Source organism: Microtus ochrogaster, linkage group LG4, assembly GCF_000317375.1.
Source record: "Microtus ochrogaster isolate Prairie Vole_2 linkage group LG4, MicOch1.0, whole genome shotgun sequence".
NCBI lineage: Eukaryota > Metazoa > Chordata > Mammalia > Rodentia > Cricetidae > Microtus > Microtus ochrogaster.
The window spans coordinates 23,174,387-23,202,082 of record NC_022030.1 but is presented as its reverse complement, the minus strand read 5'-3'; the positions used below and the strand labels follow the sequence as shown (position 1 = coordinate 23,202,082).

Genomic DNA, 27,696 nt, shown 5'->3' with positions numbered 1-27,696 from the left:
TGTGTATGTGTAGAAGTGCTGACTTCCTATCCTCCTAGAGGGTCCATATGGGATGAGTCTGTGTCTAGCACCTGCACTAACAGCATCAGGTCCCAGACAAAGCAGGGTTCAATGTTGGCAGTGTTGTATTTTTTAAATTTAAGTTTTATGTGTATCGGTGTTCTGCTTGCATGTATGTCATCACGTGTGTGCCTTAGCCCCACAGACTGGAAGAGGGAACTTGAATAACAGATGGTTGAGAGTCACCATGTGGTTGCTGGGAACTGAAATCGGGTCCTTTGTAAGAGCCATCTTTCCTGCCCAAATGTTCTTATCTTTGAGACAGGGTCTCATTGCATAGCCCAGGTTGGCCTTGAACCTGCGATCCTCTTGCCTTTGCCACCACCTCCAGGCCAGACTCTTAAGAGAGTGTCCATATGCCAGGAAAGCAAGGACTGGCCAGGCAGTGGTGGTGCACATCTTTAATCCCAGACAGAGGCAGGTAGATCTATCTCTGTGAGTTCGAGGCCAGCTTGGTCTACAGAGTGAGTTCTCGGACAGTCAGGCTACACAGAGAAACCCTGTCTCAAAAAACCCAAACAACTAAAAAAGCACAAGGACTGTGGTTACTTCCAGGATGGTGGCCCAAGAGATGCCAGTGTGCCACGAACATGCCTTAGGACCTGTGTGAAGATAAGGAGTTTCCTGAGAGTCCTGGGGGGAAGGAAGCCCACAGGGAGGCAAGGTGGCAGGGCCAGGCAGGCCTTACTTGGAGGTCCCATTCAGCCAACTCTTTGCCACATCAACACGATGACCATAAAACATTTGGCAAGACCTCCTGTGAGTTGCCCTGTGACTACCTTCAAGGTAGAAGAATGCTGAGCCACAAGAGGGGAAATCACAGGTTCCCGGAGGGTGCTTTCCACCCAAGGACCTGAGTTTAATTCCCCAGACCTACCCACATGGGCGGGAGAACCGATTCCTGTTTTCCAACCTCTATACACAGTGACACACAAAAAAAGAAAGAAAACAGCCGGGCGGTGGTGGTGCACACCTTTAATCCCAGCACTCGGGAGGCAGAGGCAGGCGGATCTCTGTGAGTTCGAGACCAGCCTGGTCTACAGAGCTAGTTCCAGGACAGGCTCCAAAACCACAGAGAAACCCTGTCTTGAAAAACCAAAAAAAAAAAAAAGAAAAGAAAACAATAGACAATAGGATTATTACTGACCTAAAATAGTCTTTTTGTTTTTGTTTTTATTCTACTCTTGTAGACCAGGCTGGCCTCAAACTCACAGAGATCCTCCTGCCTCTGCCTCCCGAATGGTGGGAATAAAGGCATGCACCACCAACCACTGCCCCACGTGACCTAAAATAGTCTTAAAAAACCAAGACTAGACAGGTGTGGAGGTGCACACCTTTAATACCAGCACTCAGGAGGCAGAGGTAGGTGGATCCCCATGAGTTTAAGGCAAGACTGATCTATAGAGTGAGTTCCAGGACAGTTAAGACTGTTATACAGAGAAACTCTGTCTTAAAAAACCAAAAAGAACCAAGACCACTCCCATCTCAGAAGGGTCTTGACAGGCTTCATCTTAGTCCAGCAGACCAACACCTTCCGAGGTGGTGCACTGGACTCCCAGCACCCACACGGTGGCTCACAATCATCTGTAACTCCAGTTTCAGGGGATCCAACACCTTCTTCTGGCCTCCTTAGGTGCCAGGCATGTACATGGTACATAGACAAATATACAGGCAAAACAGTTATACTCATAAAATGAAAATAAATCTTTTTTTTTCCCTTAATGGAGTTTCTTTGTGTAGCCCTGGCTGTCCTAGAACACTCTTTGTAGACCATGCTGCCCTCGAACTCACAAAGATCCTTCTATCTTTGCCTTCTGAATACTGGGATAAAAGGTGTGCACCACCACTGCCTGGTGAAAATAAATCTTAAAAAATTTTTTTTTGAGGAGCTTGGGATGCAGCTCTGTCGGTAAAGGTCTTGCCCATCACTGAGGAAATCCTGGGTTCTATCCTCAGTACTGAATAGTCTAGATGTAAGGACACACACCCGTAATGTTGGCACTTAGGAGCTGGCAGCAAGCTCACATCATCTCAGCTACATAAGAGCGTAAGGTCAGCGTGGGACACACAGGACCCCGTATGTATAAACAAGAAAAAGATACTCTGTCTCTAAAACCAAAGGGAGCAAAGGTCTGTCAGCAGATGGCACATCAAGTCCCCAGATAGAATCTGGTCATAGCAGTCACACAAAAAAAGAAACTACATAATAAATTGTATTTTAAAAGGCCCATTTTATTAAACATACATTTTTTTCCTTTCAGAATCCCAATTTTTAAAAAAACTTAATCTACTTAAAAAAACCACATAAATCAAACAAACAAAGAAAGCTACCAGACAGAACTATTAGTGATGCTAAAGGAGGTAATGGGTGGAGAGGCAGAGGGAGCTACTGAGAGGTCAGAAGTCAGGGGATCTAAGTAGCCACAGGACTGAGAAATGCCTCCCTGCCCTCCCTGCCATGGGGAAACAAAGACAAAATTCCCTAATGATTTCACAGATTCAAGCAGTTGCTCTAATTTCCAAAGGCATGTCTGTTCTCCCAGAGTCGGGGCCTTTACAAGACATAGGTGTTCTTCACCAGCTGTTCCTTGTCATCCCCAGTGCTCCAGACGGTACGGAGAGCACGCTCCTGCTTCTTGCGTGCCATACGGATCAGGCAGACCACAGAGGCTCCCAGGAGGAGGATCAGGGCCATCAGGAACAGCCCCACCAGGACCACCGCTAGGAACCAGAGCGGACAGGTAAGGCGAGGAGGAACATGGACAGAGGGGGCCGTGAGGGTAACCTAGAGTGTACAGTAGCCCAAGTGGACTCAGAAGAGGACCAGACACCGTCCTCAACCTGGGAATCTGGAGAGATCTGGCAGGTAGTTCCCTGCAATGCCACATGTATAGAATGGCTTTTGTACGTTATAATTTTATGTTTATGTACATGTATTTTGCCTATACGTATGTCTAGGCACCAAGTGCCTGAGAAGTCAAGAGAGAGCACTGGATTCCCTGAACTAGCGTGGCAGATGGTTGTGAGCCACCATGTGGGGCTGTTAGGTTTGGAGGCAAGTGCCCTGCTGGCTCACTTATCTCACCAGCCCTAATTCTGGTTATCTGAGACAAGGTCTCAAGTGGCCTTTGAATTCCCTATATAGCTGAGTCTGGCCTTGAACCCCTGAAAGGCAACAGATGATCCCCTGCAGGTGAATCTTGACTGGTGAGGGTGTATCCATCAGTGCTGGGAGGGACCCCAGGGTTCCTAATTGTGGTGAAGTTAAGATGTTTCCTTTCCAGGTGGGGCTCCATCTCAGGCATGTGACTTCCTGTGACATTTACCTGGCTCCCCTCCTGCACTGGCTAGAGGACCTACCTACCTTCTTGGGGCAATGCCCTGCCTAACTCTACCCATAACCAACCGGCTTTAAGACCTGGGCACTTTTCCAGCCTAGCCCTGAGAACCAGATTCTACTTCTAGAACAAGGCAGACTTGTAGGCCAGGTCTTGGCTCCTCAACAGGGAAAAAGATCAAAAAGAGGCCAAACCAGTTTGGCAGGTCCAGCACAGCTATACACAGGCTCAGAAACAGAAGTGAGAAGTACAGGGTTTCCTCCCCAGGCTAGACTGCTTCCTGACAACCCTGATCACCTCTTCATGCCCCATGGCACTGAAGTCCCCTCCAAACCTGCAGTTACCCTCAGGCTGTGTATGGACTCCACAGGATAGGCCTGTCTGCCAGACACTCCCTGTGGCCCAGAGATTCAGGCTCAGCCTACACTTGTGTAGTGTTTACTCTAGGACAAATGCCCACAAATTCCAAGCTGATTAGCCACTTTCATGTAGACACAGAACTCTGCCACAAGGATATTCCAGTGAGGAATACATTATAAGCAAGGCAGAAAACACAGCTGGGCAGAGCCCAGTACGTCCAGGAAGGCCAGTGGCAGGGAGAGGATAAGAGGTCTCTTACCTTTTGTCCCAGAGGTCAGAACAGGGTACATCTGTTTGCCTAAAGAGAACACAAAATGCTGAGGTCAGTCCATGCTTAGAGCTGGGACCAAAATGGGTCCCCTCAGCCTCCTGAACACTAGGGCTCTCCCCAGAAGCTCTGAGGCCTAGACATTTTCAGAGTCCTTGTTTTGTGGAGAGGGACAGGGAAAGGGCCTATCAAGGGCCCGAGGTCCAGGAATGGGGTTGGAAGACTTGCCAGAGCAGCGCTGCATGCACGCCTCCTGGGAGAGGTAGCTGTTCTTGTTGCCCCGGCACCCGCCATAGATGAAGCTTTCACAGGAATTCTTCTCAACGTTATAGTACCAGCGAGGGAAGGCTGCACGGCAAGGCCCAGTGACAGCCTTCGGGACACAATATTCTGGAAGCAAGAGCAAGGGAGCCTTAGGAAGACAAATCAACTGGGCCAAGAGGAGCAGAGTCAAGCCTAGAATGCCTAGATGGTCAGCAGACCGAGCATGCCATCTGTGTGGTGAAATGCCTGTGGGTCAGACACAGTCATTCTAGCCCGTAGATACCAATTTATACTTTCTCTTTCTGGTGTATGTGCGAGCGTGTACGTGCATGAATTTCAGTTGTATACACTGAGGGTGGGGAACTGGTTTCATTTTCAGGCACCTTGTAGACAATCATGACCATACTGTCTATAGTCCACACAGCCCCAGGCAGCTTACATGTACTGGGTCGTGCCCTCCTCTGTCCTGGGACCTCCACTTTAACGTGGAAATTACACACAGGGCGCAGCTCCTATCCACAGCCTTAGCTGTGGTTAGTTAGAGTCACGGTGCAGGTAAACTCTAGAAGCGCACAGCCCGCTGCCTTCACTCTGCTAGCATTGATTCCTGCCTGCCACCTGTCATCCCACTTCTAACTTTATATTACAGCCACCTGGCAAGTTTGGTGGCCCTGCTTAGCAAGTTTCTTCTAGTCAGTCTCAATGCCAACCACATAAATACACAATTCTTTAAGTTATACCTTCAAAGTTGAAGATCTCGTCAGAGAGGTTCTCAGAATCCTGCTTTCTGGGAGCTGCAACACAAAAGTCTGGTTAGGAGGGACACAGGACAATTGTCCTAACAGGGCTGACTGTAAAGGGCCCAGGGAGTGATCATAGGCAGTGTCACCATTAGAGGGAGGGACATATCCCTTGTTCCTGGTGTCTTTGGGAGCACAGGACACACTGAAGGAACACTAGAGGTAGGTGGGACTCCTGCCACTTCAGTGGTTACTATGGGAACTAATCTAGCCATGCTCCTGAAGTGATCAAGAAAATAGCTCTGTTCACTTTCTGGGGAAATTTCCTTAAGAAAGGCTGGAAGGTAAGAGTTACCATGCAGGGTCCTAAGGTAGCCAACATGGGCCTGGAACACCTGGGAAGTGCTCTGGCCTAACCCCGGCTCCCTGTAAGTCAGGAGAGTCCCAGCAGCCACCAAACTCCCACATGTGCTCCGGTGTCAGACATGGAGGGCCAGAGCCCAGACTGTGGTGCAAGGGACTGTCCACTGGGGGCTGGGGAATTTTGTCCCCATCAGGGGTACACAGTCCGCCCCCAGCCCTGTGGAAGGGCAGGTCTTGCAGGCCCTGCTGAGCCCCTGGCCTGGGGCCTAATCCCAACGGTACAATCACTAACAGGGACCACTCACCCAGGCTCTTGCCGCAGAGTCCCTTAAGCATAAAAGAGGAGCAGGGTGGCTACTGCCAGCTCTACAAAGCAAACTAACACAAAGCTCTAGATGAAGGACAGCAGAGGAAAGAAGGGTGGGATGCTGAGGACAAAGGACTTCTAGCAGAGGGAGGGGGACAGCAACCCCAACGGGGAGCAGAGGACACAGCACAGCAGACAGCTGCTTAGAGGGGAGGCAGTGCCCTCTTGTTGTGGCCCAAGTACACAGTGCTGGTACACTGGAGGCAGAGTTCCAGGTGACTCGTCACAGTTACCCTCTGGGTGGCCTTCATCCACCTGGGTCTTTATGAACCTACCACTCAGGACGGAAGAGTCAGCTCCATTTCTGTTCCTGGTCAGACCATCAATGGTGTTCTCTGTGAGGGGACAAAGACCAGGAAAGAAAAGAACTTTCAAATCGGTCCTATGTGCTACACCCAACCCTCATTCCTCCTTTCTGTGGTGCCCCTGGGGAGGGAGGGCCACAAGCTCTGGCTACTTAGCAATGAGGAACTGGAACTGCCTGAGGAGTCAGCACACACTGAAGCAGAAGGACTTTACGTGGTCAGGGCTCCCAGGGCCACTTAAATTGTTGAACCATGTTCTCTTTCTCAAAGTAGAGTTGGAGTTATGACATTTTTAACATAGACCTTTAAAATCCTTTTTTTAGTGATACTTTAGGAATTGCTAATATATGTATGTACCATGCACGTGTGTGTCATTGTGTACATGTGGAGGTCAGAGGACAACTTTCAGGAGTCAGTTCTCTCCTTTCACCATGTTGGCATGTTGGTCCCTGGATCTAACCCAGGTCTTCAGGCCTTTACCCACTGAGCCATCTCACTGTCCCCCATCTGAACACAGATCTTAAGCAAAGAGAGATTCATGGACATGCTTAGGGAAAGGGTAAGATATACCCATGAGTGGGTGTGCTTTTCTCAGAGAGAGTTGCCTCTACATTTTTTTGACAGAGAAGATCTTGCTACATTGCCCAGGCTGGTCTCTTAACTCCTGGAGCCACCTGCCTCAGCCTCTCAATTTTGGGTAATACTGTGCCTGCATTAGATGTAATTTTGTCACCCTCGAGCACATATTGAGATAGTAGTGGAGATGCCTGGGACGGGCCTGGCCTGCTGTCATCCAGCAGTCACCTCATAACCCAGGTCCCCTCAATCTGCCTCCTACCTGTGCCCCTCATCAGGCCACTTTCTGGCAATTTGCTAGAAGGCTTGCCTCTGTAGACTGAAAGCAGGCACAGGGACAGTCTGGTCCCCTGGGAGGTTCTAGTTCCCATTACAAGTTAATAAACTGGCACACACCCTCAATAAAACTGGCAAAGGACTCCAGGGACTAGTGGTTTTGGCGGTTTTCGGCTTGTCTTACAGAGTCCTTCTCAGCACCAAGAGACATACAACCAAATGCCCACCAAGAACTGTGCGGGCCCTTGCATCCGGGGTCAGGTTCTGGACCATGTCCAGGGAGACAGTGAGTGCCCTTATGCCCACTGTTCCCTGCCCATGCTCACTTCAACTCTCTTTCTAAGAGGATCACAGCACATCAAAAGGGAGCAAACAACATTCCCCAACTCTTCCCCCTCCACACAGGAGAGGAAAACACAAAAATGACATTTTCCTCACTCAGTTTCCAGATGAACCAGCTACCACCAAAAAGGTGACTGAACTGGCTTGCACCATCTAGAATCACACCCTAGCTAGGCGTGGTGGCCGGCACCTATAAACTAAAGCACTTAAGGGCAGAATCAGCAACATCAGGAGTTTAAGACTTGCTTGGACGGCTCAGTAGAACTATGTGTCAAAAGACTAAAGTCAGTTCCTGTCCCCCATCCCTCTAAACTCCACGGACAAGCAAACTGCCCTTCTTCAGGCTTGCGCACTTCACCCATTGTGCAGCAGACCTGAGGTCACTGCCCAAGGCTACCACTGAGACCTCTACCCGACCTCAAGATGCCGATCTGATTCCTGAATGCATAGCTCAAAGCAAGAGAAGTCAGCAAGTGAGGAGACAGAAATCACAAACATTACTGCTTGAGGAGGCTGACTGTGAGCACTGGGGCTCAACAAAAAACCATCACAGCTTCGAGTCAGCAGGCAAACCTGCACGCTAGGAAAGGCTGCACAAAATCTTTGTGGACAGCTCAACCCTAGACTTGGGAGCAGCAGGGAGAGATCAGGACCTGGAGTTCTCTGCTGGACCTTCGGGTTTTATTTGAACTGTAAGGGCCTAGAGCCTAAGTAATGGCTGGGAGGAGGATGGATCTCAGGGAATACACCCACAGTGTTAACTTCTAACATGGCTTTGTGAGCTTTTCAGGTCACTTGTTTTAGAGGTAGAAAGAGAGCCCTTGTGCCCGAGAACAAGGGCCTGTAGGAGTGGATCAGGAGGTCGGGTGGTCGCTTGACTCTTTTCGGTAAGAAGTAGTGCCTGCTGTAAAATCAGTAGGGCCACGGGAGCCTGCTTTTGCTTTTGAATTCCACTCCATCCCAGGTTCTGGGCTGAGTGAAGACTCAGCAGACAGAAGATAACCACATCCCAATAATGAACTCTAAGCATTAAATTCACCGAACTCCAGTCTTACCAGTGACACCAGCACACTTCGCAAGACATTCCTCCTTGCTCTGGTAGTTATTGCCATTTCCTTCACAGCCTCCATACACAAATAGCTGGCAGGACCCATCAGTGACATTGTACCACCACCTGGGGATGGAAGCCCGGCATTTCCCCACTACCTTCGAAACTCCACAAGACTCTGAAACAAAGCAGAACCCATGTGGGCTGATGGGGGCAATCCTTGCGTCAAAGCACACACACACACAATCTATAGGAGGAAGTCCAGGGGTCTTCAAGATACTAAAAAGGAGAAGCAAAGTGTTCTGGGCCTGTCAGTTCCTCTTGACCTGGTTCCAAAGCCTGTGCTGATGCTGTCTCCCTAATATGGAAAGAAGCACGAAGCCTGGTAACAAAGTACCTGACACAGCTGCAGTAGCAGGTGGCTTCTGTCCTCGACTCCTTCCTTAACAGAGTTGCAGAGGTAAGGGCGTGGCTCGCCAGAGCACTTGCTGGACCCTAAATCCAGGCTCTAGATTCCATATACCCTCCCTCAAAGGCAATCAGTATACAAACATCCACACTCAAATCCAAGAAGCTCAGAGACAAGCTTGCTAGCTCTAGTTTCTCATCTCTAAAGGACAACCCAGCTCATGGAACTGGGTTCTAGGGAGTGCTAAGGTTTGCCCCACTCAATCAAAGGGGAAGATGCCAAGCACAGTATTGACAGTGACATTTGCAGTCACTGTTAGAGGCTGGTCAAAGGGCCACGAACAAGGCATAGGAATCGCTGGAGAATGGAAAGCCACCAGAACCCATTCTTCACAGATCCCATGTCTTCCTCTGCAGTGGCACACTGTCCTCCCCACTCCAATTCAGAGGCCAATCTGATAAACACCCAAGTGACAGCTCTCAAGCTCAACTGTCCCAGAGCTGAGTACGTGCTCACAGGCTGTCCTTATTTCTCTCCAGTTTGCTCATGTCAAGTTTATTCCACCGCTGGAGAGAATCTTGGAAAATGCAGAGAGGACTTGTGTTTCCGCTGCATCTCTCAAACTGTTATGATGGGCACGGAACCAGATGTTCTCAGAACAATCTACAGACACAACATATTGCTACTGTGCAAAACAAAAACTTCCCCTTCAGCAACTCCCACACATGCCAATAAATCTCAACTAACTAGCAGAAAAGAACAATTCCGAGGCTAGTGAGATGGCTCAGTGGGTAAAAGCAGTTGCTGCACAAGTCTGAAAGCCCCCAACAGGCCGGATGCAGTGGCACACCATTCCCAGTCTCCTCAGGCACTGGCTTTCATGTGGGTGCTGGGCCTCATGCTGTGACTTGAACCATCTCCCCAGCAACAGCAGCGGTCTGTAAGCCTAGCCACTTGCAACAAGGTCCAGAGGAATGGAAAGTTCAATGCCAACCTGAGGAATTTAGTAAGATCCTGTCTCAAAATTTAACAAGTAAAGGAAGAGCTGGTGACCCCCTCACTTAGTGGTAACACACTTGCCTGGTAAGTCCAAGGCCCAAGGCTATCTCAGTAAGAAAAGAAAAAAAAAAACAAAAAACAGCTGGTATACACCTGCAACAGGTGCTTTTGACAGCATGCCAAAGGTCACAAAACACAGGATGGATCAACAATGCCCAGAGTAAACACAGTTTCGATCTGGCCCAACCTACACACTGCCAGGTGGGGGAGGCAACCCTGCTAACAATAATACAAAATGACAAGGACCCACAGGACCCAGTCAGAATCCCATGCTGAAAAACAGGAGGGACCCGGTGCTACAAATGTCTGTCTGGCTGAGCTGAGAGTCCTGTTAGCCACCAACTGTGATTGTGTTGTTGCTTTATGTAGTTTTAGGTACAGTGTGCTGGTGCACACCCATAATCCCAACTCATGAGAGGTAGAGGCAGGAAGATCAGGAAATTAAAGCTAATCTCACTCAGCAACACAGTGAATTCAAGGTTAGCATGGCCACAGAAACTGGAAACAACAAAACCCAAAAAACAGGAACACTGGCAAGATGGTTCAGCACTTGCAGCCAAGTTGGACAGCTTTGTTCAATCTCTGGTACCTACATGGGGGAAGAAGAACCTACTCCTTGACCTCAAGTGCTATGGCATACTTCTTTTTTTTTTGTTTTGTTTTGGTTTTTTTGTTTTTTGTTTTTTTGTTTTTCGAGACAGGGTTTCTCTGTAGCTTTGGAGCCTGTCCTGGAATTCCCTTTGTAGACCAGGCTGGCCTCGAACTCACAGAGATCCTCCTGCCTCTGCCTCCCAAGTGCTGGGATTAAAGGCGTGCGCCACCACCGCCCGGCTATGGCATACTTCTGAGATGGCGCATGTGCACAAATACACACTAACTAGAAATTAAAAACAAAAGTAATCTTTACAATCAAACAGGATCATAAATAACACCCTTTGCTTCCAAACAAGGGCAATGAAGCTTGGAGGAGATCTAAATTCACACAGATTTGCCCAGAGCCCAGGTGTAAACAAAGGGCTCCTCAGGGCAGTGGAGGGAAAAACTGAACAGATATCAACAGGCAGTGGGAAAACAAAACAGAGCTACTTGGAAGTCAACATTCCTCTGGCCCTTTATCACAATCTGAGGGCTGAGGGCTCATAGGGCAAATCCCTGCAATAGACGCCTCTGCTCTCAGCTACAGGGTCACCGACAGTGACATACCACGAGTGCTAGCCAAGGCTCACAGGATGTGGCTGACATAACTTCAGCAAGCTATTTCTTTCTTTCTTTCTTTTTTTTTTTTTGTGGTTTTTCGAGACAGGGTTTCTCTGTGGTTTTGGAGCCTGTCCTGGAACTAGCTCTTGTAGACCAGGCTGGCCTCGAACTCACAGAGATCCGCCTGCCTCTAAGGCTTTGACTCTTAAACCAACGAAAAGGCTGAAAAATGACATAGTTGTGTGTGGTGGCGCACACCTTTTGTTCCAGTACTCAGAAGGCAGAGGGAGGCGGATCTCTTGAATTTAAGGCCAGCCTGGTCTACACAGCCAGTGTCAGGCCAGCCTGGTCTACACAGCCAGTGTCAGGCCAGCCTGGTCTACACAGCCAGTGTCAGGCCAGCAGAGAGACCATGACTGTCTGAGAATCTGCAGGTAATCATGAAAGGCGTGCCTCCTGTTCTATTTGTTGCTCTCTTTTCAGTACTGAGGAAAAGCCCAGGGCCTAGACAAGCACTCTACCCACGAGCTACACTGTGGCCTCACGTTACTGGCACACTCACACATGCCAAGACACAAATGTCTTTAGAACAGGGTCTTGATAAGTAGCCTAAATTAGTCTCAGGTTCCCAAATGCTGAGATTACAGGCATATCCAACCTAGAATACAAAACTCTTCCTTTTCTTTTTAAAAATTTATTTATTTATTTATTTATTGTATATGAGTGAACTGTCTTCAGGGACACCAGAAGAGGGAATCAGATCCCATTACAGATGGTTGTGAACATGTGGGTGCTGGGAATTGAACTCAGGACATCTGGAAGAACAGCCAGTGCTCTTAACTACTGAGCCATTTCTCCAGCCCACAAAATTATTTCTATTGCTTCCAAATCCGGCATGAAAACCAGGAAGGCTCGGCAGATGTGGTGGTTATCCATTCCTAATTCCAGGGTTTAGGAAGCAAGAGGCAAGGATCACCTCAGAATGGAGCCTAGTTTGGTCTACTGAAACTGAGTTCCAGACCAACCAGAGGAACAGAGTAAGACCCTGTCTGTCCGTCTTTTATACCTCCTAACCCTTCTCCCCATGAAAACCAGGAAGGAGCTGAAGGAAACAAACCCTAATTTGGCAGGCATTTAGACCATTAGCTGCTGTAAAATTACAGACTGGTGTCTGGGAATGTTGTCAAAAGGAAACTGGTTTCTCTGGTTTTCAGGTCACTAGTTTTATCAAAGACCATCTGCCCATGGCTTCGGTCTACTCTGCCAAATGGGAAGATCCCTTGTTACTTTTTTTTGAGACAGGGTCTCTGTGTAGGTCCCTACCTTCCTGGAACTATGTGTTCAACTTACAGACTCCTAGGAACTGAGAGCCACCAAGCACCACCTGCTGACACCTTTTAACAAGGACACAAAGTTCAGTCTGGTTTACAGGCTTCAAAAGACAGACCTAATATTCTTACAAATAAGCAGCTGCAGCTGTGCTCACTGCAATGGAAGTTACTTTCAGAATATCCCAAATAAGCTGAGCAGTACAGACAAGACTAACACCGGTGCATCACTTCTAAGCTTTCTTACTCTGTGGCTCTGGATTCTGAACCTGGGGCCTCATATGTGGCAGGCTAGCACTCTACCAGAGGTATGATCCCAACCCCTTCTCATCTTCCCATCTGTTCTTTCCCAAATAAAGTAACAACTATCCAGATCTTGGTGTTTTTTTTTTTTTAATGAAACAGGGTTTTATGTAACCAAAGTTGGTCTTGAACTTGCTCTATGTGGCTGTGAATGGCTTGGAAGAGTGATCCCCTTGCTGCCTTCCCCTCCCACAAGGCTGGGATTCACCACTATTCCCAGTTCTTTTTCAAGGCACCATCTCACACAGTAGCCCAGGTTGCCTCCCGAGTAATGGGATTAAAGGTATGAGCCACAATCGCCCAGCTCAAATTTACTTTTAAAACACAGAATAATTAATTTCTTAGGATTCTACTATTTGACCCCATTTTGACAGTTCCCACCCACTTAAGCTTTTTCTCAAAACAAACAGAAATTTTCAAAACAGACTTTCAATGTCTTGTCTCAGCCAATGGACAGATTACAGGTGTACATGACTACACTCCGTGTAATATGAGAATCGAAGGGCACTTTAAACTGAAGTGCAAGATCTGCCCAGCCCTATAGACAGCCAGAAAGCCCCAACCATCTGGAGCTCTGTTCTGCCCAGAGCAAAGATCAATATACATTTCTTGTTAGGGTTCACTGGCAAAAATCACAGGAAATAACTGCCTTGGGTTGGTGTGGGGTCATGAAAAGTAATCATATACATGTGATCTTTAATGTCTGTTAAAGTGCCATAATTGTAATCCCAGAATTTAGAAGACAGGAAGTTAATCTGTGTTACACAGCAAGAACCTGTCTCAAAATAAAACAAATTACCAAAACAAATAATTTGGTTACAGATGTACAAACAGATATTTACGTAGCATGTTCCATTTTGTGTGAGATAGGGTCTTCCGAGCAGCCCATGTTGATCCTGGCCTTGCTATGCGGTCCAGGCTGACCTGGACTCAGAGCTTACCCTGCTTCTGTCTCCCAAAGGTGTTGGCACCACCAGCTACATCTTGTTCAACACTGAGAACTGAAGTGCATGTCTTCCCCCAACAACAGAGCTCCTGGTATTCTCATCACACTTCCAATGACAAGGACAGGACCCTTGGTCGACCTTTTCTGGATCTAGAACCACTTCTAATGTTTTAGCCTTTTCTCCTGCTGTGTCCAGACCTGATCTGAGGACGGGCATGGTAGCACACACTCTTAGTCCTCGGACCTGGTACCCAGCACTCAGAAGTCAAAGGCAGGGGGAATCTCTGTTGAGTTCCAGGCCAGCCTTGACTGCACAGTGAATTTCAAAAAGGCAGGGATATACAGTGAAACTGTATCTAAAAAAATAAATAAATAAAAGCTCGCACTCTGCGTTTGCTTTACTCTACAAACATCTGCTGCCTTCACTCCCCCTGGGGCCCCACAGAAGTAGAAGTAGCACCACCATCCTGGTTCTGGGAAGCCTTTGCAAGCTCTGAGGTGTGGCGCCAGCCTCTAATGGGGTGTCAACAAGGCCAGTTCTCCCACCAGTGTGAACTTCACTTCCAGAGTCACTACTTTCTCCTGGCTACATTGTTTTTTCTGCAGTTCCCTCTATTGCTCATTCATGTAAACGTCCCACAGGTTATCACAGGGATGAGGTGGCAGTACAAGTCACATGCTCAGCAGTGCATATTAATATTAGCCAAATGGGGAATGCCGAAAGGCCAGACAACATCAGCAACTCCTCAGGCACCAGTTAACTCATACAGCCATCTTAGCAGCTGGACCAGCAGCTGGGCCTGCTCTCCATCCCCAGTACTCACAGCTAAAGAACCCTACCGTGGATACTCAGATTACCAAGTAAAACTGGTAATGAAAATTTGGGCATGTGGAAATCTGCCTTTACCACAGGCTTTGTGGATTACACGGTCTCTGGCAATTCCATCACAACGCACAGAAGCGGTCGGTCAGAGACGATGCATGAACGGGTGGCTGTGCTACACAGATGTTAGGTACATCAAAACCTAATTTCATATCATTTCTAAATCACGATAATGTTCCCTGGATTTCATTCAACTATTTAAAAACAAACTGCTGGGTGTGGAGGCACACACCTGTAAACACAGCAATTGGGGGTGGAGGCTGGCATTTTTACAAGGTGCAATTTAGAGCTGGGAAGACTGGTGACGTGTTCAGTGGGCACTGGCCTTTAAAGTTAAGGACCCAAGTTTGACTCCTAGATCCCACAGTGGAAGGAAGCAACCAACATGTACACCATCATACACACATAAATGAGTAAAAATGAAAAAAAATAACACCTGCCACTTCCCCCTTTGCAGAGTGTTTAGAGACTGCTATTCACCACCACGACATGCCCAGACTTTGAAGGTTCACATCCCTCACCACACATTCCTCGGCAGTATAGAAAATGCCTCTGCTCCTCTCATTAAAGCCACCACAACTCTCAAAGGTAAGGACCAAAGGGAATCAGATTGTGAGCTATGAAGATCTTCAGGTGCTGTGAAGCCCACACGCCACACACGTAGGAAAAGCAGACAGATGGTGCAATTTTAACCCCAGCACTCAGGAGGCAGAAGCAAGCGGATCTCTGTGAGTTCCAGCCCAGCCAGGGCTATAGAGACCGACCCTGTCTAAAAAAGAAAGTAGGAGTAAAAAAGGAAGAGGAGGGAGAAGGAAAAGAGACTACACAGAGCAGGGCCAGCTGTTCCCACACCCAGAGAGCTCATGCTCACAGATTACAGCAGCTGAAAAGTTCCACTAACACATCTGTTTGTGTCAGTAAAACAACCAAGACACCCAGAGAAGTGAATACTCTGAGCTGTTAAAAGCAGACATGTGTGCGCCAGTGTAGAAAAATGTCCAAGACAGGATTGGACGGCAGAATGTTTTAAGTTAGAGTTTAACAAATGTAGCCCTGGCTGGCCTGGAACTACACAGATCAGGTTGACCTCAAATTCAGAGATCTGCCTGCCTCTGCCTCCTGAGTGCTGGGATTAGGGGGTGTTCATCACCACACTCAAATATCCTTATGATTTAAACTTTCCCTTTTTAATTTAGAAACATACAACACCATGAATAAAAGGGACACAGTGCTGTACACCTTTAATTCCAGCGCTCAGGAGGCAGAGTTCCCAGTCAGCCAGGGCTACATAGAGAACAACAAAGGAAAGAAGGGCAGGAAGGAGAAAGGGGAGAAAGGGGGGGGTCAAGGGTAAGGGACATAGCTCTTCCCCACACTTCTCTCACTTATTTTGCAGTACTGGAAATACAATCCAGGTTTTTCTGTACACTAGGCAAGCTTCACCCCCAGCTCTCAATTTTATGAGCCATCCTAGGTTCACATATCAGATGGAGGTGTAGAGACTCCCAGCTACTGAGCACCTGCACACAGGGGCCTGTCATCTGCATCATAAGCCTCTGGTGGTCTCATCTCCTGAAGGCATTACTTTTGCTTTGTTCTGTTTTTCTGGGCTTCTGTGTAGCCCTGGCTTTCCTGGAACTCACAGAGATCCACCTGCCTCTGCCTCCCCAAGTGCTGGGATAAAAGGTGTGTGGCTTTTTGCTTTCTTAAATCTTTTTGTTAGAAATTCATTTATAAGCCAGGCAGTGGTGGTAGTGGCAGCGCATGCTTTTAGTCTCAGCATTTAGGAGGCAGGGGCAGGCAAATTTCTGAGTTTGAGGCCAGCCTGGTCTACAGAGTGAGTTCCAGGACAGCCAGGGCTAAGAGAGACCCTGTCTCAAAAAACAAAACAAGAAAGAAATTAACGGGGGCTGGAGAAATGGCTCAGTGGTTTAAGAGCATTGCCTGCTCTTCCAAAGGTCCTGAGTTCAATTCCCAGCAACCACATGGTGGCTCACAACCATCTGTAATGAGGTCTGGTGCCCTCTTCTAACCTACAGATATACACACAGACAGAATATTGTATACATAATAAATAAATAAATATTTATTTAAAAAGAAAGAAAGAAAGAAAGAAATTAACGTATGAAGCCAGGTGGTGGTGGCTCCAAGCCTTTAGTCCCAGCACTCGGGAGGCAGAGAAGGCAGCTCTCTGTGAGTTCGAGGCCAACCTGGTCTACAAGAGCTAGTTTCCAGGGCTACAGAGAAATCCTATCTCGAAAAGAGAGACAGTGCACACACACACACCCCTCTCTCATTTCCCAACGCTCCACTAATTTACAGCTGCGGTCCTACTGTCCACACTCTCAGCTCTCAGCACTCCTCCACACTAGAGAGCAGAGACCTTATCTGAGAAATGCTTGTTATGGAAGGCTAGGATGTAGTGTAGTCATAGAGCAGAGTTCTTGTTTAGCGAGTGCAGGGGTTCAAATCCCAGCCCACAGAAGAGGCTATTTAGGGGTGAGGTGGCTTCATGGCAGAGCAGAGCTCCCTGAAAATTAGGAGCAACTGTAAAACAAGTGTTGGGGAACATATACTAAATGGAAGATGAACATTCAACTTACTATGTGAATCTAGATGCTTGTCAGAATGAAAAGGGGTTTTTCTCCCTGTTTTTCCTTGACTTGCTGAGATAGTCTCTCCCTGGCTTGTGTCAAACTTGACATCCTTCTACCTTAGCCTCCTGAGTGCTGGAATCACACATCAAAGCCACCATTCCCAGCAAGGATGCTCTTAAAGACTGTCCTGAAAGGGGGGGGGGGGGGAGTGTGAATTATCCCCATAAGTTGGGCCCACCAAGTGGGGATGTGTGCTTGCCCTCATCTGCAATTAGGCCAATGCCCTAAGACTTACATGGATAGTGGGTGGGGTGGGGGGAAGCCCTATACAAGGAAAATTATTATAATCACACCCCAAATTCAAAGGGCTTATTGTAAGCCATATGAGGTACAAAGGAAATGGCCAAAGGGAGTGACACGGTAGGAATCATCAGCAGAAGTACGTAATACAGATTGCAGAATACCTGGAGTTGGGAAGGAAGGTGCTCCGGTAAAGTACTAGTAGCACACTCATCATGGCTAGCTTCCTGGCAGCTTCACTAACCTTGTTTTACTTCCTCATTCATATCATGGAGCAGCAACACAAACCCTGCTGCGGGTGGCTGTGAGATGATTCTGTGGGTGAGGGTACTTACCACCAAGCCTGACGACTAGAGTTTAACTCTGAGACTGAGAACCATGTTGGAAGAAAGGTACTGACTCCTACAGGTTGTCTCCTGGCATGCATGCAAATATGAGCACAGACACACCCACATCCACAAAAATTTCAAAAATTTAATGAGGGGCTGGAGAGATGGCTCAGTGGTCAAGAGCACTGGTTGCTTTTCCCTAGGACCAAGGTCTGATTCTCAGTACCCACATGATAGCTCATAACCATCTGTAACTCCAGTTCCAGAGGATCAGATACCACCTGCTAGCCTCAGCAGCATACACCTGCACAGACCTGCATGCAGACAAAACACCCATCCACATAAACTAAATAAAAACGTAAAAGTTTAAGTCTAATGGAAGAATGAACTTCTAAAGCAGCACTTAGATTGAATGCAGGCCTCATACTTGCCAGGCAAGGGCTCCACCACTGAGTCACACCCCAGCTCTTATTAGGCTCTATTTTGAGGAAGGGCCTCACAAAGCTGTCCAGATTGGCCTCAAGCTACTCTGCAGCCAAGGCTTTAGAGCTTTCGATTCTTCTGCCTCTTTCTGCCTGGTAGCTGGGGTTACAGCCCTGCACCATCAGGCCTGGAGAACAAGCCCACCTTCTCTGGCTGAAGCCTGGCCAGACATAGCAGCATGAGCCTAGACTGCAATGACGCGGCCAAGGCAAAAGAGCTGCTTCAAAGCCAGCATAGGCAACACAGTGAAACGTGAGACCAAAACCCCAAGCCCAGGTTTCAGAAGCTCTGAGTATAAAACAGAGGCCTGCCTATGAAAGCGCCCCATCCTCTGTGTTGCTGTGAACACTGTAAATGTCACTAGTAGGGCCTGTCTGTGTGATTGACACTGGTTTTGGACCTAGTAGGTATCAGTGTTTCTTGGCAAGTTTATATGCAAGCACTGGCCTGTGACTTTCCTTCAGACTTAGTTTCTGGCTGTGGAACACCATTAATTTTTCATTCCTTGGTTTGAGACTAGGTCTCATGTAATGCAGGCTAGCCTTGAAGTCAACTGCTATGAAGTAGAGGGTAACCGTCAATTCTTTCTGCTCTCCCACCCTCACTGCCCAGAGTGCTGGAATTACAGACTAGAGCGCCATAGAGCTGGTTTATAGGCATTAAGGATGATGGAACCCAGGGCTTCAAGCATTTGAGGCAAGCACCCTACAAACTGAGCTGAACCCACCCCCAGCCCCATACCATTAATCTCGAGGCTATCTTGACAAAGTAGAAAGTCAGTTAGCTTCCTCTTCATAGACTCTCAAGATGCATCCTGCTGCCTTGCTCATTCACTGCAGCAAAGCAAAGCGAAGCGAGGTTCTCCTGATACAGCATGGAGAACTCAGGTTCAAGGATTTAGTTATAAATGCTTAAAAATAAGCCAGGTGCAGCAGTGAGACTCTGGAACACTCGGGGGCCAAGGCAGGACTCCTGCTATTTGGCAATAAATAAGGAGTAGTCACTCTGTGAACACGGACTAACCACACTGACACTGCAGAAATGAGAATGAAGCGCAGGCTTCACTGAAACTCAACAAAGCAGCCGCTGACAGGGAAAGATAAGGCAAAACAGCCTCAGGCCAAACAGGACCAGACCATAGGTAGCACCACTGTCCCCTTGGATTTCTTATGTGACAACAGTGATGTCTCCAGTGGCCTGGTCCCTCCTCTGCACCAGGACACTTTGGAACTGGAGTGCAGCTAAGGAGTCAAGAAGCAGAGAGCGGGGAGCTGCAGAAGTAAGCTAGACTTCAGCTACTTTCTGACCCTTCTGCCTGTTTCCTGAGACGGAGCACAGGTCTGTATCACCACACTGGCTAGGTAAAAAGACTTTCAACAGTCTTCAGGAAAGCAAGAGATACTGGATAAGACAATGCTTAGGGTTGTTTTGCTAAAAACATTCTTGTCTATTGAGACTCAACATATGTCAGGCTAGCCTGGTACTCCATGTAGTTGAGGATAACCTTCTTGAACTCCTGATCTGCCGTTACCATGCCTGGCCTTGTGCTGTTTTGTTTTAAGGGGGTGGGGGCTAATCTAGATAGAACTTTTGGGCCCAAGCGATCCTCTTGCCTCAGTCTCCCAAAAACAGTGTTTTAATCCTGAAGTTCTGAGGTTGACATATACTTTATACTCATTCTTTTTTCTATGTAGCCTTGGCAGAGCAAGCAGGCCTCCAGGTCTCAGAGTTACCTGCCTCTGCCTCCTAAGTGCTGAGAGTAAAGGCATGTGCCATGGCACCTGGCTCCTTGCCTTACTTTTGGTTAGCTTCTATTTCCAGGACAAACCTACTAACTGCTCATCTCCCCAGGGTCTTGGTGTCAGGAATGTGCCATAATTAGGAGTAATTCAGAAGTTTTAAATAATCCCTCAGTGGTTATGAGAAAAGGACATTTATAATGACAAATTCAACTTAAATTACAAGGGTTATAAAATTTTGGTGCTGTGGACATGAGATTTTGACCTTTTATATTTAGCTGTAAAGGTTTACATTTCATAAATGATAGCCCAATGTAAAAACCACTCATACCCACACTGTTACTTCATAGTCATCACTGAGACGGACTAGGAATTCTGCCCTTGACCTTCATCCACAGCAGACCTCCATATCCCAACAGAAAAACTTGCACAGAAATAAATCATCTCTTTCCTCGCTGAAGCACATACCTAAGTTTCTGTGTGTGCATCACGCTTGTGTGTAGTAGCCAGAGCTCAAGCAGATGTGCTCCTTAACTGCCTTCAATTTTCTTTTTTTTTTGGGAGGGGGGACAGACTATCTAGCTCTGACCTGCGTGTAGGTGAGACTGGCTGGCCTTGAGCTCAGAGATCCAGTTGCTTCTGCTTCCCAGTGTTGGGATTAGAAGTATAGATCACCACGCTCAGCTCTTCCACCTTATATCCTGAGACAGAGTCTCTCACTAACTCACCTAGTCTGGCCACTTTGCCAGTGCTCAGACCACAGGCCGACCCTACAATATCTGGCTTCATACATGCGTGCTGGGGGTAGCAAGCTCTTTACTGACTCAGCCGTCTCCTAGTCTGTTTTGGTCAGTGTTCTATTTGAGAAGCTACACTGGTGTCTGGCATTTAGTTGGTACTTAGCAAGTATATGTTGGCTAAATTAATAAGCATTTCAAAGAGCCTCGTCCACTGGCAGGACAACCACCTCTTCAATGTGTCCAGCTGATACCAAGTCCAGATGCTCTTCAGCTCCTAAGCTGGTATGCTGAGCATCAGGGTCAGAACCATACATGTGAGCAAGGAAAGGAAAGAACCAGGGACTAATGGCATGCTCCAGGGCCTGATGGAAAAGCACGCCTTGCAGTTTAGGTGCTGGAAGCCATCACTAACCCAGGAGGCTAATGGAAACCAATGCTAGCTTGAAAGTCAGCGGAGGCTTTGGAATGAACATTGCTGGGCTCAGCTCCAATGGAAATTCCCAAGAACTATCAACAAAGAAGCCAGATCAAGCAACCATTAACAGCTGATGCCCGAGGTGCAGCTAACAGTTACTGGCAACAAGAACTGAACATAAGTGATGGCTCTAAAAGGAATTTCCAACTTGGGAAAACTGTTATCTGACCTTGTAAGAATGATCAAAATTACATTACTTCAGTCAAGGTAGGTGGCACAAGTTTGTAATCCCAGCTATTCAGGAAGCTGAGGTAAAAGATCCCAAGTGCAAGGTTCACTTTGGCTACAGAATGAATTCAGGGCCAACCCAAGCAACTTGGAGTCTGCCTCAAATAAAAAAGCAGCCAGACATGATGACACATAGTTATAATCCCAACACTTGAAAAGCGGAGGCAGAACATCAGTTCAAGGTCACCTCAGATATGTCTGCGAGGCCAACCTAGGCCATATAAGACACAGCTTCAAAATAACAAACAGAAATTTATAAGTACACAAAGTGCTTGCCTGCCATAGGTGAGACCATAGTTAAACCGCCCTTAAAAAAAAAATTCAGGGCCCATTAAGTATCAGCATTATTACCTAAGGCCAAAGGAAGAAAGCATTTGGTAAAGTGGCTTCTCCTCTTTTTGGAGTAGCATGCTCCTCAATAACCCTCAGGGGTAACTACTTCCTTTACTAAAGAGAGTGCAGTCCTGAGATGCAGCCACACCCCAAGGCATACAGAGCAGTCAGGTAACTGAAGGGAAGAAGCTATCAGACCTGGAAGTGTCCTATTTCACAAAGGTTCCTGGCTTTGGCCCATGGGTGCCATTGGAAACACAGGCCTGTATTTGGCTCAGGTCCTATCAGACCATCATACTTACAGGCAATGCCCCCAAGTAAAGATGTTAACATTAGAAATCATACAATGATCTTTGGTTGTGAAGGCCTCCTCTGTCTCCATGGCAGACTGAGACTGCTCCTGAGTGCTGGACAGAAACACCGATACAGAATCGGCTTCCCCCTGCTCGTCTAAGTCACCAACTTTTGCAAGGGCAGATCAGAGAACGTCAACCATGCCCATACACTGATCTCCACGCACAGCCCTCAACAGCCTGCTCAGTCCCTACCTCCATCCAACTCCTGGACCCTTTCATTTCCTCAGTCTCTTTCCTGAACCTTTAAAAAAATTAAGCCAGAGCCAGGCTGTGGTGGCGCACGCCTTAAATCCCAGCAGAGGCAGGAGGATCTCTGTGAGTTCGAGGCCAGCCTGGTCTAGTTCCAGCTAGTTCCAAGACAGGAACCAAAAGCTATGGAGAAACCCTGTCTTGAAAAATAAAAAAAAATAAAAAAATAAAATTAAGCCAGTTGATTGTGGTGGTGCATACTTTTAATCCCAGCAGAAGTAGGTAGATCTGAGTTCTTGGTCAGCCTGGTCTACAGAGTAAGTTCCAGATAGACAGTCAGGAATACATGGAGAACCCCAAATTCAAAAAACAAACAGAAAGAATAAATTTAATTTAAAAAGTATTTTATATGTATCAGCATTTTGCCTGCATGCATATCTATGCACCATGTGCACACCTGATGCCTGAGGAAATCAAAGAGGGCATCAGAGCTGGTGTTATGAATGGCTGACCGTCATGTGGTCACTGGGAACTCAACTGATCCTCTACAAGAACACCAAGCCATCGCTCCACCCCCCTTTGAGCCTTCAGGATACCATTCTCTAACCAGAATCTAGCCCTGCTTCCAGACCATTCTCCACGCTCCCTAAACCTCTTGTGGCAAAAATTATCTGTCATCAGAGTAGACATCAGGTTGTGCCATCTGCTGACCCAGGTCCTCCCTTCTCCATAATCCTTCCCTGGGGCTCACTGCCTCAGGTGGTTCTGACTTGTAGGGGATTTCCAGCCAGACAAATGAGCCTTGTCCTGTCTATCCTCCAAGGACCCAGTCCCCCACACCACTCTCTAATGCTAACATGTTTCTTCAGAACCGCAGTTTTAACACCTATTCCAACTAGCTTTCTAGTCTTTCCTTCCAGAACCTCAACTCTTGACAACTTGTTTGCCCTACTGACCACCTGTCCACTGTCCCTCAGCCACTGGCGTAGATAAAATTCTATGAACAGCCTTTTATAATCACTCCTGTCCACGTCCCTCCACTTCCCTTTATTGGCACTGTGCAGCTGAATGTGCCAGAGAAACCCCTCACCTGAGTACAGGATTTTGCTTGCTGAGAAAAAACAAAGCAAACAGAAGGGACGCCCCCCCACACACACACACACAATCAGAACTGCCTGCTGCCTCAGATCAAGCTGTTGAAAGCTTTCAAACAAACAGCACTTGAGATAAGAGGGCAGTAGTTCACCCGGCCACACAGTTGTACTTCAGAAAGGTCAGCAGGTTTGGCCAGCTGCGACAGTCAGGCCAATGGGAACAGGAAAGGACCGTTCAACAGGACACGGCCTCATCAGTTACCACGCTGTAACCTTCCGAAGGCCTGTGGAGGCACCACCACCTCAGGTGGCTCCAGGCTTAGAGGACATGCAGAAATATAGACAAGGTGTATGACCATAAGCAGATGTAGTCTCGGGCCAGGTACCTACAGGTACAAGAAGACAGTAATGCCTTCATTTGAAAAGGCCTGAGCAGCAGCTGTGTCCTGACTCTGCATCTAGAGCTCTGACTCTCCACGCTGGCCCTAGTCAGTCCTAATTTTTTTTTTTTTTTTTTCAGTTCTCGACACAGGAATAAACCATTCCTCAGAAGGTACCACAAGGAATAGCCAGACTGCCACACTTCCTGCTTTCTCTTTTATTCGATAGGTTGACCAGAAGACCTTGGGCCACGTGATTGCTGTCCACTTCTCCCTCGCTCTTCCTCTTCCTCACTTCTGATCCAGCCTTAGGAACAGTCTTTTCTTTGATCACAACCAAGTTTACTCTGGACCAAGGTTTTTTCCTTTTCCTTTCTTTTTTCTTTTTCAGTTTTTTGAGACAGGGTTCTCTGTAGCTTTGGAGCCTGTCCTGGAACTAGCTCTTGTAGACCAGGTTGGCCTCAAACTCACAGAGATCCGCCTGTCTCTGCCTCCCGAGTGCTGGGATTGAAGGCGAATGCCACCATCACCCAGCCAAAGTTTTTGTTCTCCACTACTCCCATAGGACATTGGTCCCAAGGTGTTGGTACAGTTGCCAACTCCTCATTCTTTCAGTTAGGATGCAGACACCTTCCTAGCTAGATGCCCCTCGCCTTCTATCACCCGTTCCCACCAGTCTGTAATTGCTGCTCGGCCATTTAATCTTTGGCAAGTACTCAGCATTTCAGGGTTTGCTCGGGTCTCTCCCACTGGAATCCAAGCTCTGTGAATGAAGGCAGCCGTCTTCTCTGAATCAACTCGTATCACCAGGGCTAGCACTGCCTCCTCACCAACACTATGCCGGCCCTCAACGAGTTTACTGAATCAATGAATTCTTCCAACAGAGATCCTTTCATAGCTGGCTATGCTTGTCTGACGCAGTTAAAGCACTAACACATGAAGAGGCCAACCCCAGCTGCTGAATGCCAATATCAACACTCTCGTACCAACCGGGTGCTCCTGCCCTGGCTGGCACCTTGGCAAAGCTCCTCCCTTTTGCCACTGCTTCTTAACTTCGGACATCACTCGGAAGGCTGTTGCCCTACACCCTAACAACAGGTGTCCTGGGAGAGGCTTCCCTGTACCCAAAGCCGCCAACAGGTCAGCCAAACAAACCCCACCCTCTGAGGTCTAGCTGTCCCCCACCTCCCCGTGGACTTTCTTTGGCCCTCGAATTTCCGCTTCGTTGAGCGTCTCATTCACTTCCTGCCCCAGGAGAGTCCAGTGCCACGCCTTTCTGGATCGCCTTTCTGGATCAATACCCCTTCCCAAGGGACACTTTGTGTTCCCCTTACACCTCCGCGCTCGCTGTTCGCTCCGACCTGTCCCCAGCCTTTCCACCCCTCCGAGACCCGCAGGTCTGGCTGCTCCCCCCCGCATACCGTCCCCGTCCCCCAGGAGCCTGCGATTCCTCGGCGCCAGGTCCCCGCTTGAACCCGCGCAGCCGCGGCCTCCTCCACCCCCTCCTCCGGGATCCCCGCAGGGCACTCACCGTGAAAGTCCAGGTCTCTGTCGGCCGCCTCGGCCCCGGAGAGGAGCAGCGAAGCTAAGAGGGCGAGGAGCACCCGGCCCCGCCGCTGCCCACACAGCTGCGCCATGACCTGCTGTCCGCGCCGCGCGCCAGGCCTCGAGCCACCGACCGTTTGGGGGATTCTCACCAGCAGGTGCGGGAAGCCCTCGGACGCGCACGCGCTCTGGAGGCCCGCGAGCTCAGGTGCGGCTGCGCCCGCAGGGGTGTGGGGGGCAGACCGCGAGGCGCCCGGCTCCCAGGAAGCTCCCCTTTTCGGGATTTTGTCGCGTACGACGCCTTAGTCGGCTCCCAACACGCCCCTGGACGCCCCGCGACACTCGGCGACTCTATCCCCGACTTAGGGCTCCACAGAACCAGGCGCCCGGGGGTCGCTACTGAGAATGGCGGACGCTGAGAAGTTAGGGACGGTGGAGCCCAGGCTGGGGGTGGAGAGCACCTGGCGGGGCGGGGCGGAGCGGACTCGGCGCAGGCGCGGAGGGCGGGCACCTGCGCCTCCGCTCTCGCCCTCCTTTACCTGGGACCGCCCCCGGCTCCTGGAAGGGGGCGTGGAGGAGCGGTGCTGCGAGGCGCTCTTATCCTTCCTCGTGGGTTTTGGCCACGAGCCCATTGTGCCTTCGCTCGCTTTTGCGCTGGGACTAGGGGCAAGTGACACACATTTTGGGAGAAAACGGGTTTTCTGCCCGCCTTGCTTTCGCCTTCCTTAGGGGTTAGGGATTTATCCTGCCTAAATTCAAAGCTCATTGAGCCATGACCAAATATCCCGAACTCAGAAGTGACCACACCAGACTGGCCTGTATGTCGTCAGATAGGAGCAGCCTGGAGTAGTGATGCGGAAGCAGAGGGAAGAGTGATCAGGAATGCGATGGGGAAATCCAAGGGCTGAGTGAGCGGGGGTAGGTGAAAACCATTGCATAAGGACCCGACCACACAGGTTTCCTATTTAGCACGACGGCCAGCCAGGCAGGGGACTGCCTGGAAAAGGTGACAAGTCCTTAAAACAACAGGTTTCCCTGGACTCTGTACAGGAGGACAAATACAATTATACAGAGATCGTAGGGTGAAGATCAGAACCTAAGATAGGATGAACAGACCTAAAGGGGCGTGGGCAGAGGAGACACGAACCACCACCACAGAACCATGGAGGGCTTCAGGGAAGAGGGGCCGTATAAGTTGAATGAATGGGGCAGGACTGACAGGAGTAGAAGACCACCACCAAGATTATTAGAATGATTGCATTATCACTGAAAATCGTGCTTTTAGTGGGGAGACGGTGGTGCATGCCTTTAGTAATTCCAGCACTCAGGAAGCAGAGGCAGGCATATCTCTGAGTTCTAGGTCAGCCTGGTCTACGGAGTGAGTTCAGGACGGCTAGGGCTGTTACACAGAGAAACCCTATCTCGAAATGCCAAAAGCAAGCAAGCAAGCAAACAAATCAATAATGCTCTTGGGCCAGCACCTGCCACCAAACCTGATCTCCTGAGTTCTAATCCTGGTACACTTGGTGGAAAGAGAGAACTGACTTCCTGAAGTTGTCGGACCTCCACGCTCCAGCCAGGTACTTATCCCGCATGCACAGAGACATTCACGCAAATAAAAGTGGTGCACGCCTTTAACCTCAGCCTTTAACTCAGAAGGCAAAGACAGGTAAATCTCTGTAAATTCCAGGCCAGCCTGGTCTACAGAGCGAGTTCCAGGGCAGGCTTCAAAGCTACAGAGAAAATCCTGTCTCAAAAAAATGATTTAAGAAAAATAAAATTGTGTTCTTGTTATTGTAAACAAGGTAGGCTTGGTTGCACAAGCCTGTATTCCCAGCAGTCAGAACAGGATTGGGATAGTTCAAAGCCCACCCCAGCAACAACCCGTGTCCCTCAAAAACAAAAAGCAAACAAACCTTTACCTGGTGTGGGGTGTAGCTCAGTTGGTAGAGTGCTCACCACGCATGCAGGAAGTCCTGAGTTTGATCCCCAGCGCCAAGTGCCGCATATTTGACATCACAGCACTCAGGGGGTAGGAACTGGAGGACCAGGACAAGTTTAAGTTCATTCTCAGCGAACACAGACCAGCTTGTGCTTCATGAAACCCTGCCGAGCAAAAGACAAAGAAAAAAAAAAAACAACCCAAAAACTGGGCAATGTGTTTGGGCTGGGCTGGGATAAATTGAGAGAGCCTTGGGTGAGTGTTTTGCCTGCATATATGTGTGAACACCACACATGTGTGGCTGGTGCCCACAGAGACCAGGTGGTTGCGAGCCACCATGTGGATGCTGGGAATCAAACCCCAGTCCTTTGCTCCTTGTTTGGAGACATGGTTTCTGTGTGGCCCTGGCTGTCCTGAAACTCACTAGGTAGACCAGGCTGGCCTTGAACTCCCAAAGATCTACCTGTCTCTGTCTCCTGAGTGCTGGGATTAGCGACATGAGCCACCGAACATAGTTTTATGCCTGCCGTCTTC

At 48.6% G+C, this 27,696-nt stretch overlaps 1 protein-coding gene across 2 annotated transcripts; it reads right to left on the bottom strand.

The window, feature by feature from the left end:
• Positions 1 to 2,271: 2,271 nt before the first annotated feature.
• Spint2 (serine peptidase inhibitor, Kunitz type 2) lies at positions 2,272 to 25,714 on the bottom strand. Of its 2 annotated transcripts, XM_005361284.3 has the most exons (7): positions 25,207 to 25,714; positions 8,315 to 8,485; positions 6,036 to 6,095; positions 5,031 to 5,084; positions 4,255 to 4,416; positions 4,018 to 4,056; positions 2,272 to 2,781 (listed from the first exon to the last, which is right to left on the bottom strand). In XM_005361284.3, exons 1-7 carry the CDS (start codon positions 25,310 to 25,312, stop codon positions 2,615 to 2,617), a joined length of 759 nt encoding a protein of 252 aa, XP_005361341.1. In that variant the 5' UTR covers positions 25,313 to 25,714; the 3' UTR covers positions 2,272 to 2,614. The 2 variants fall into 2 exon arrangements, with proteins under 2 accessions (XP_005361341.1, XP_005361342.1); XM_005361285.3 differs by lacking the exon at positions 8,315 to 8,485 and having other exon boundaries at positions 25,207 to 25,707.
• Between the last annotated feature and the right edge of the window lie 1,982 nt (positions 25,715 to 27,696).

Coding starts and splice junctions, on each gene's coding strand:
- Spint2 (XM_005361284.3), bottom strand. CDS start 25,312: ATGGCGCAGCTGTGTGGGCAGCGGCGGGGCCGGGTGCTCCTCGCCCTC. Junction 6,096..8,314: donor GAAGTGTGCTGGTGTCACTG/GTAAGACTGGAG, acceptor GTCCCCTCACAG/AGAACACCATTGATGGTCTG. Junction 4,057..4,254: donor GTGCATGCAGCGCTGCTCTG/GCAAGTCTTCCA, acceptor TGTTCTCTTTAG/GCAAACAGATGTACCCTGTT.